Source organism: Colobus angolensis, unplaced genomic scaffold (genome assembly GCF_000951035.1).
Source record: "Colobus angolensis palliatus isolate OR3802 unplaced genomic scaffold, Cang.pa_1.0 Scaffold260, whole genome shotgun sequence".
In the NCBI taxonomy this organism is placed as follows: Eukaryota; Metazoa; Chordata; class Mammalia; order Primates; family Cercopithecidae; genus Colobus; species Colobus angolensis.
In genome coordinates, this window is record NW_012115822.1 from 170340 (window position 1) to 180595 (window position 10256).

Consider the following 10256-nt stretch of genomic DNA (forward strand, 5'->3'; position numbering starts at 1 on the left):
CTCGGGAGGCTGAGGCAGGAGAATCACTTGAACCTGGGAGGTGGAGGTTGCAGTGAGCCGAGATCACATCACTGCACTCCAGTCTCGGCGACAGAGCAACACTGTCTCAAAAAAAAAAAAAAATTCAATTCCAAGACAAGCTAAGTACTTCTCTAGTGCAACTACTTTTAACCACCATTCTTCTTTTTTTTTTGAGATAGAGTCTTGCTCTGTCATCCAAGCTGGAGTGCAGTGGTACCATCTTGGCTCACAGCAACCTCTGCCTCCCAGGTTCAAGCGATTCTCCTGCCTCAGTCTCCTGAGTAGCTGGGACTACAGGCACACACCACCACGTCCGGTTAATTTTTTATAATTTAGTAGAGATGGGGTTTCACCATGTTGCCCAGGCTGGTCTCAAACTCCTGAGTTCACACAATCCACCTGCCTTGGCCTCCCAAGGTGCTAGGATTACAGGCGTGAACCACCACGCCCAGCCAGTAACCACCATTCTTTATCACTGACCAGCATTTAATGCCAAGGTCCCCTTCCTTCAGTCCCTGGGCTTTCAGGCCATCACTAATGGCTCTTCCTCCTATGCTTGCGGCTGCCTCTCCTTCCACAGCTTCTCTTCTTCTACTTATTCCTGTTCTGCCTGCTCATTCTGGGTGATCCTATCTAAGCTGAGATTCCCAAATCTATGTGTATTCAGCCCTTACCTCTCTTCTCAATAACAAACCCATCAGATTGCTGAATACCACCTAGCTTCCAGAAGGTACCTCAAAGAAAGATTCTTCCTGTTGAAAAGAATCACCCCCCAACCCTCATCCCTTTCTCTTCTCTCAAAGGTACCACTCAATCCTCTGTGAAGTCACCATACCTCTTCCCTCACCTTCTGTGTGCCACTTTATATTCCTATGGCATTTGATCTTGGCTCAGCTTCTCAGGGTCCCTCTCCAGTAACCGAGAATTAGTCCTTCAGATCTTTCCCCACCCAGAGCAGTTTCTCAAAAGTAGAACTCATGAGTTCTCCTTTTAAAATGTGACAGTTCTCTTTTTTTAAAAACCTTAGATGGCTCCCATTGTTAAACTCTTTTACAAGGCACAGGAGGCCCTTTACAAGTTGGCCTTATCATTCCTTCCTAGGTTCCTGCCCATCATTTACATTAATTATAACTGTGTCTTTACCAGCAGGCACTGCCACCACCTCTTCTACCTCGTATACTTGTTCTCATCCTTAAAGAATCAGTTGAAGAGCATCTCCTCTTTCAAGCCTTTCTCCACCTCTCAGGTACAGTTGATCACCTTTGCTTTTAAGCTATCATGACATTCTATTTTAATTTTTTCAATAGACCAAGCTTCTCAAAGACAAAAAACAAAAACAAAAACATGGTTTACTTCCATTAGATGCCAAGAGTCTAGCAGTGAGTTTTGGTATATAGTAGGCCTCCATATATCAAAGAAATTCCCTTTCCAATTTCCCTCCTTTTTTGTTTCCGAAAGCATAAAAGCTCGGATATTGCAATTACCTAACTATGGTTTAATTCTATGAGAAAATTGGTGTGACAGAATTCGAATACTGTTGAGTGTGGCTTCCAAGCCTCTTCTCACGTTCATTCCAGATGAGCTGCTATGTGCCTAGTGGCCCCACCTAACCTGTTATGATTTTAGCTCAGATTCAACTCAAGTTAATCTGAACTCCCCACTAATAGGCTGTGTCCCCTTTTACTTATCTGAAATAAATAAAATGTTTTTGTTTTTTGTTTTTCCGAGACGAAGTGTCACTCTGTTGCCCAAAGTGGAGTGCAGTGGCGTAATCTTGGTTCACTGCACCCTCAGGCTCCCGGGTTCAAGTGATTCTCCTGTCTCAGCCTCCAGACTAGCTGGGACTACAGGTGCATGCCACCACACCCAGTTAATTTTTGTATTTTTAGTAGAGACGGAGTTTCACCATGTTGGCCAGGATGGTCTTGATCTCCTGACCTCGTGATCCGCCCGCCTCGGCCTCCCACAGTGCTGGGATTACAGGCGTGAGCCACCACGCCCGGCTGGGAACACAACTCTTAACTGGACAAGATTCCATTCTCAGCATAATGACAGTGTTCTTGTTTTTTTGTTTGTTTTTTTGGAAAGAGTCTCCCTCTGTCGCCCAGGATGGAGTCCAGCTGCACGATCTCTGCTCACTGCAACTTCCACCACCCTCACCCCTCCTCGATTCAAGTGATTCTCCTGCCTTAGCCTCCTGAGTAGCTGGGACTACAGGCGCACACCACCATGCCCGGTTAATTTTTTGCATTTTAGTAGAGACGGGGTTTCACCATGTTGCCCAGGCTGGTCTCAAACTCCTGCACTCAGGCAATCTGCCTGCCTTGGCCTCCCAAAGTGCTGGGATTACAGGTGTGAGCCGCTGTGCCTGGCCATGTTCTTGTATTTTATCTGAATCAAATTCATATGATTTTAACTACTGGTCAGGAGAAATGCAAAGGGGTTTATTCACAGTGTTGAATTCTATGCTGATTAAAATTACTGGCAATCCTTTCCCCTATTCCCAATTATGGAAGTCTAGATTTGAGTTCTTAAATATTTAGAACAGGGGATATAAGGAGGAGGCACAACCATGCTTGTTTCCTCCTGTCCCTTCAGGGATTGGCTTCTACTTCACAGGTGTGTGAGGCTCCTTTTCTGGGCTCTCAGGTTAGACTAAGCACCCTTTCTCGGTTCTCCCACAGCTGCTTTACCATGCATGGAAATTAAATACATACAACTTACATTCATTCATTCATTCATTTTTTGAGACAAGGTCTGGCTCTGTTGCCCAGGCTGAAGTGCAGTGGCACGATCATGGCTCACTGCAGCCTCGACCTCCCAAGCTCAAGCAATCCTTCCACTTCAGCCTCCCAAGTAGCTGGGACTTAAAGGCACATGACACCATGCTCAGCTAATTTTTAAATTTTTTTTATAGGAATGGGGTCTCACTATCTTGCCAGAGCTGGTCTCGAACTCCTGGGCTCTAGCAATCCTCCTGCCTTAACCTCCCGAAGTGCTGGGATTACAGGCATGAGCCACCAAGCACAGCTGACATTTAAATTTTTTTTTTTTTTTAGTAGCCAGGTGCAGTGGCTCATGCCTGTAATCCCAGCACTTTGGGAGGCCGAGGTGGGCAGATCACCTGAGGTTAAGAGATAGAAACCATCCTGCTCAACATGGTGAAACCCCATCTCCACTAAAAATACAAAAATTAGCCGGGTGTGGTAGCATGCGCCTGTAGTCCCAGCTACTCGGGAGGCTGAGGTAGGAGAATCGCTTGAACCCGGGAGGCGGAGGTTGCAGTGAGCCAAGATCGCACCACCGCACTCCAGCCTGACAATAGAGCAAGACTCCGTCTCAAAAGAAAAAAAAAAAAAAAAAACGCTGGGCGTGGTGGCTCATGCCTGTAATCCCAGCACTCTGGGAAGCCCAGCGGGGCAGATCAAGAGGTCAGGAGATTGAGACCATCCTGGCTAACACGGTGAAACGCCATCTCTACTAAAAACACAAAAAGTTACCATGGCGTGGTGGCAGGCACCTGTAGTCCCAGCTACTTGGGAGGCTAAGGCAGGAGAATGGCATGAACCCAGGAGGCGGAGCTTGCAGTGAGCCGAGATCCCGCCACTGCACTCCAGCCTGGGCCACAGAGCAAGACTCCATCTCAAAAAAAGAAAAAAACAAAGTAACCAGTAAGCTCCTCAGAAGCATGATAGGGCTCTCTGATTCAATGTTGGTTCCATATTACTAGGTGCATGCAATGCCCAAAGTCTGCTGAGTACAATACATTATTTTCTTGAAGGGCCAACCTCCTTTAGTTTTTAGTGGCAAGAGTTTATTTCTTCTAATTTTTCTTTGTAGCCTGAATGTATCTATCGACAAATGGAAAATGTCAAACAAAGCAAGCTACCTTCTTAAGCATTCTGTTGTTAAACTGGAAACAACCCCTATTAAATAAAAAACATTAGAGCTAGGCCAGGCGCGGTGGTTCACACCTGTAATCCCAGCACTTTGGGAGGCCCAGGCAGGTGGATCACTTGAGGTCAAGAGCTCAAGACCAGCCTGGCCAACATGGTGAAACCCTGTCTCTACTAAAAATACAAAAATTAGCCAGGTGTGGCAGTGCATGCTGTAATCCCAGCTACTAGGGAGGATGAGGCAGGAGAATCTTAAACCCCAGAGGTGGAGGTGGCAGTGAGCCAAGATTACACCACTTCACTATAGCCTGGGGGACAGAGCAAGACTTGGTCTCAAAAAAAATAAAATGAAATAAAATCCATCATAGCAGTATCACAAATACAAAAAGCAGTTAAAGATGTCACTCCTCTGCCTCAAATTCCTTCCTTGGAGCCCACAGCACTTTAAATAAAAACCCAATTCCTGACCTTGATCTTTATCTCCAAACTAATTTTTTATGTCCCCTTTCTCCTTTAAGAAGCTCACTCCCAAGCCAGACAGGGTGGCTCACATCCATAATCCCATCACTTCGGAGGCCAAGGCGGGTGGATCACGAGGTCAAGATATGGAGACCATCCTAGCCAACATGGTGAAACCCTGTCTCTAGTAAAAATACAAAAATTAGCCAGATATGGTGGCGGATGCCTGTAGTCCCAGCTACTCAGGAGGCTGAGGTAGGAGAACCACTTGAACCCGGGAGGCGGAGGGTGCAGTAGGCTGAGATTGGGCCACTGCACTCTAGCCTGGCCACAGAGTGAGACCTCTCCCTCCCACCCACCCCCGCAAAAAAGAAAGAAAGAACACACTCCCAACACAATGGACTTTCTCACCTCAGGACATCTGCATAAGCTTTTCCCTAAACCTGGCAGGCTCTTCCCCTCCTCTCAAGCCAAGCCTTGCCTAGGCTGGGTTCTTCTTTACTCTTAGGTCTTAGCTTCATGCTTTCTCCTACCACACCACCCCAGGTAGGTCCCTCCTGTTATAGTCCTTCAGCCTTGGTTTATTTCCTTCATAGCATTTATTAATCTTACTAGTACTTTATTTTTCTACTTTTCAGTCTGTCTTCTCCACTACAGTAGGAGTTTCACAGGGAGAAAGTATGTCTGTCACACATCTTTCCCATTACCTACGCTGGGTTATAATTCTCTTATAAACATTTGAACAAAAATATAAAATTAAAAATTATGAAACGTTCCAATAAAAAGGATAAGACTATAACAATGCAAGCTACCAGTCCTTAAATTTCAAGTAGGACATTACTGTTAAATTTTAGCTATGCAAGATAAACCAAAATATTAGCCAAGAGGTATTAAATTCTGGCTTTAAAAGCTCAGTTTTGATGCCTGAAAAGTTAAGCCACTAAATTTATCCTGTTTGGGATGTGAAGAAGCATTACACTGAGTTTTCTGTTTGGCCAAGGCTCTAGTAGTCACTAGCTTTCTATAAAAGGCTAATAACATGTTAAACCTAAGCCATGAAAACCAGACTTGGGAGTGGCAATTCGAAGATTCAGTATAATAAAGTAAATTCAGTCAGTATCTAATTCAACCAGCATGGTGATCTCCTTCAGAGATACCTAGGACAATGAAAAACTAAATTAAAGCAACAGGCCTGAGGCAGAGGGCACAGAGAAGGAGAAACAAAGCTGAACGTGAGGGGGAGGGTCAGAGAAAGGCCCTATAATCTGTGAAGGGACTGGAACAACAGGTAGGATTTCAACAGATGGAGAGCGAGGTGTAGTTAAGGCAGTCAATGAAGAGCCAACAGCTGGAGCAAAGGTGCAAAGGTGCAAAGGTATGAGTAAGGAAGGATGGCTACCAGGGAACAAGTGAGCAGCCTAGTAGAGCTGCAGTAAAGGAAGGGAGGAGGCAAAGACAGAATTACATGCTTGTTCTCTAAGAAGACACACGCATGTATGGAAAATTTGGAGGCAATTCTGTGGATAGAGAGAAGCAGCATACTTCTTTTCCTCCATCTAGAAGGAGATTCAAGCCATTAACTCTCTTTCTTTCTTTCTTTCTTTTTTGAGACGGAGCCTCACTCTGTCGCCCGGGCTGTGCAGTGGCACGATGTCGGCTCACTGCAACCTCCGCCTCCCGTGTTCAAGCGATTCTCCTACCTCAGCCTCCCCAGTAGCTGGGATAACAGGTGCCCGCCACTACGCCCAGCAAATTTTTTGTATTTGTAGTAGAGACGGGGGTTTCACCATGTTGGTCAGGCTGGTCTCGAACTCCTAACCTCGTGATTCGCCTGGGAATCCCAAAGTGCTGGGATTACTGGCGTGAGCTACCACACCCCACCATTAACTCGCTTTTTGAAACAGCTGTATTATTAGTATTTATCACCTCAATGTAAGTACATGCATGGCTTAATGAATGCCTGGTATTAATTATATAATTCACTCTCACAAACGAGAGGAATAATTTATTCAGTGATACTACAAATCTCACTACACTGGGTTCTAAGATTCTCAACCCCTTAAATTGGAATTATATTGTGCTCAAAGTTGATTGCAACTACCAGTATCTGCCGGGAACTGCATGTTTCACCAATCAGATTCTTGGTGTCCTGGTCTTTGTTATACAGTATTTGATTTATAATCACTTCCTCCCCACTTTTAAAGTCCATTTAGTTCAGTAGTTAATCTTACAGTCATTATACTGTCATGGCTTCTTTTTCTAGCTCTATCTCACTATGCAAACAGTTGGTGTCCTTAATTATAATAGCTTTTAATGTTTAAAGTTTAGAGTAATACCCGGTGGACAAATCCATAAAGTCATAAATATTTAACCCTGGAAAAACTGTATCAACACCCAGTCCTTTAAAAATAGATGTTTAAGAAATGAACTGGCCAGTTTGTTACTTTAAAAATTCTAGGCAACTTTTCAACTCAAATTTGGGATAATTTAAATACAAGAAACCTCTGATAAAATCAAAGTGTTACAGGGCAAACACAACAATAAAAACAAATCTTTCTTAAAATGCTTAAGGCAAATTAAAGCAACAAATCAATTAAAATAATGTATTTCACTTGGAAAAGAGACTTGGTCACTTTGCATTAATTTAAAAATAAGAGATACTAAGTCATTAGACTTAACACAAAAAGCACGTCTGAAATTGAACTAGGATACAACTCAGTGTCATTCAAAAATTTTCCTTAATAACATTTTAGCCTAATTCCACCTTGGAAATTAACCAGACTAATCTCTGGCCTACTAATGGTCCTTGGGGGGAAAATATGAAATAAATTTTCCAAAAAATATCCTCGCTGAAGCCAATGCACCTTATCTTTGTGATTAACGTACTATAAAAGTGGTGGTGTCTGGCCTGCTTCAAACTTGGTACCACAGTATCAAATATATAGTTCTGATATTTTGGTTAAAGGTTTTCTTTGTTTCTAAACGCTAAAGCATTTTCATTTTGTCGACTGTTACAAAGGCTGCAGTCCTGGAGTTCTTAATCTGGAGTTCAGAGATCTGGAGGGAGTACAAGAACCTGGGATAGTGTGCAAACTTGTGTGTACGTGCCTTTGGCGGGGAGGGGTGGGGGTTGGGTGGTGAGTGCTCGGCTATCTCCAGATTCTCAAAGAAGTCTATGGCTAAAAACGGTTTTTGGCCGGGTGCGGTGGCTCATGCCTGTAATCCCAGCATTTTGGGAGACCGAGGCAGGCGGATCACGAGGTCAAGAGATCGAGACCATCCTGGCCAACATGGTGAAACACCGTCTCTACTAAAAATACAAAAATTAGCTGGGCGTGGTGGCGTGCGCCTGTAGTCCCAGCTACTCGGGAGGCTGAGGCCTGGGAGGCCCTCGGAGGTGGCAATGAGCCGAGATCACACCACTGCACTTCAGCCTGGCGACACCGTCTCAAAAAAAAGGTTTTTAGGAAAACCAACAAATCCCTGCATCAGTATTACACCCAGAGAAAGTTACGAAAGGCAAAAAGCGTGCATTTTATGCAACCCCCGTTAAACATTTAAAACGCATCCTCCTAACATTGAGAAACAGCCTCATGAGGAAAAAACAAAAAACAAAAACGCATCCTCTTATCCAGTGACCCAGATCCTGACACTAGCTTTCCGTTAGGAAGGACTTCTGGAAAATAATTTGGTTCAGAATAGGGGGAATATGGGTTTAAGTGCGCCCCACAACCCTACACAAACTACTCTTCGACCGACCCGCTTCTCGACCTTCCTCCGCGGTCGGGATGGGCTCTCGCGTACCTGGGCGCGGGTTCGATGAGGGTGGTGGTGTCCAGGTAGTGGATCTTGTAAAACTCCAGCAGGGCCGGCAAATGGTCAAACTCCTGGTCCCCGATCTTAAAACGGCGGTTGGGCAGCGAGTTGATGATGTAGTGGGAGACCCGCGAGTTCTCGGACACCGACAGCACATAGTCCCCAGGGCAGGTGGAAGAATCGCGGACGAGGAACATACCGTGGCGCTGGCCCTGGAGCCGGGTCTGCGCCTCCTGGCGAGACACCGGCCCCATGTACCAGGCGGAGCGGTCCGAGGAGTCGAACCTGGCGGAGGACATGGTGTCGGGCCGGGGACTCTGCGGCGGTAGGGGCGGCGGCTGTCCTCGCCTGCTCTGCACGCCTTAGCCCGGCAGACGGCTTTGGGGCCGAGGAAGGGCCTCTCGCACACCTCGAGGAGCGCTCAGAGGGCTGGGCCAGCACTTTCCTCTCGGCTCCAGGCCCGCAGCATCCTCCGACGCCGCCCGCCTGGTCCGGGGCCGCCTCACGGAGAGCCTCCCGCGAATGCAGGGCAGAGCCGGGGGGTGAGGGCAGGCAAAGCCGAGCCGCAGCTGAGGCCACCCCGGGGTTCTCGGGCTGCTCGGCGTCCCAAGGATGCCTCCAGTGACTCCCGGCCTGGAAGGCGCCGGCGTCGCAGCTCCACGGGTCTTCACCGACCCCCGCAGTCACACGAGGCACCGAACTCGAAGGAGCGTCGCGCCTCCGGGGTGGTTTTACCCAGCTCGTTCCCAAGAGCCACAGCAACAAAATGGCGGACGCGGGAGAAGCGACAGCCACCTCCCCCTCCGCTCAGCGCGCTCCGTCTGCGCACGCGCGGAGCCCTGGCTCCCGGCGGCCGCCGGGGCCCTTCCGTGACGTCACACAGCGCAGCCAATGAGGAGCACTGTCACGACGATCTGGGTGGGCGCTGGTCGCGCTCGCTCCCGCGTTCCGGGAGAAGGCTGAAGAGGCGCCGGCGGTAGGCACTCTGTTCCTGGGCCGCTGCGCGCCGCTGGGGGCGCTGCGGCTGCCGGGTCTCCCAGCGCTGGCAGGAAAACAGCTGGAGCCGAGAGGGAGCGGCGTGTCGAAAACCTGCTTCTGGGAACAAAGCGTAACGTGCAGGCCGAATCGCGGGCCAGGGAGGCGTGGCACTGAGGCGACTTGGCCAGCCTAGGGGCCTGAGGGAGCTCAAGAAGTGACAGGTCCCGATGGGCCGAGGTGGCCCAGTAAAGGGATGACCCCAGGGGCAGATGTGACTACCAGATAGGTGACTGAATGACTCAGTCCCCAGGTGGCTTGATAGGCTAAGGAAGCCCTAGTGGCTACGTGACCCGCTAAATGGAGAGAGAGGAGAGAGAAGGTGAGGGTTAGATTGACTCAATTAAGTAGTCAAGGAAGTCCACAACTGGGTAACCTGGCCATCCAGGGCTTTGAACTGTTGAAGGTAAAATGCAAACGCCTCTCGGGCGTGGCCCCGAGGCTTCGCCTGCCCCAGATTATGCCTGCTTCTCCCTATTTATTAACCCTATTTGTTTTTGTTGTTTTCTTTCTTTGTATGTATGTATGTATTTATTTGTTTATTTTGAGACGGAGTCTCGCGCTGTCCACAGGTTGGAGCGCAAGGGCGCGATCTTGGCTCACTGCAACCTCCGCCTGCCGGGTTCAGGCGATTCTCCTGCCTCAGCCTCCCGAGTAGTTGGGATTACAGCCATCCGCCCCCATGCCCTGCTAATTTTTGTATTTTTAGTAGAGACGGGGTTTCACCATGTTGGCCAGGCCGATCTCAAACTCCTGACCTCAGGTGATCTGCTTGCCTCAGCTTCCCAAAGTAGGATTACAGGCGTGAGCCACCGTGCCCGACCTGTTTGTTTTATTTTGTTTTTGAGACAGGTTCTCCTTCTGTCACCCAGGTTGGAGTGCAGTGGAACTATCATGGCTCACTGCAGCCTTGATTTCTGCATCTCAAGGGATCCTCCCACCTCAGCCTTCCGAGTAGCTGGGACTACAGGCTCGCGCTGCCATGCCCAGCTAATTTTTTTTTATTTTTAATAGAGACAAAATCTCACT

The 10256-nt window shown here is 47.8% G+C and overlaps 1 protein-coding gene across 2 annotated transcripts in view; it reads right to left on the bottom strand.

Annotated features, from left to right (window-relative positions):
* The window catches only part of CRKL (v-crk avian sarcoma virus CT10 oncogene homolog-like), a 52174-nt gene extending 43135 nt beyond the window's left edge, over nucleotides 1-9039 (bottom strand). For both annotated transcript variants that reach the window (XR_001002333.1, XM_011947310.1), the window contains exon 1: nucleotides 8181-9039. Coding sequence is in view for 1 of the 2 variants with exons in the window: in XM_011947310.1 (XP_011802700.1) it covers nucleotides 8181-8491 (311 nt within the window). In the remaining variant the exon portion in view is untranslated. The remainder of the gene's footprint in view (nucleotides 1-8180) is intronic.
* Between the last annotated feature and the right edge of the window lie 1217 nt (nucleotides 9040-10256).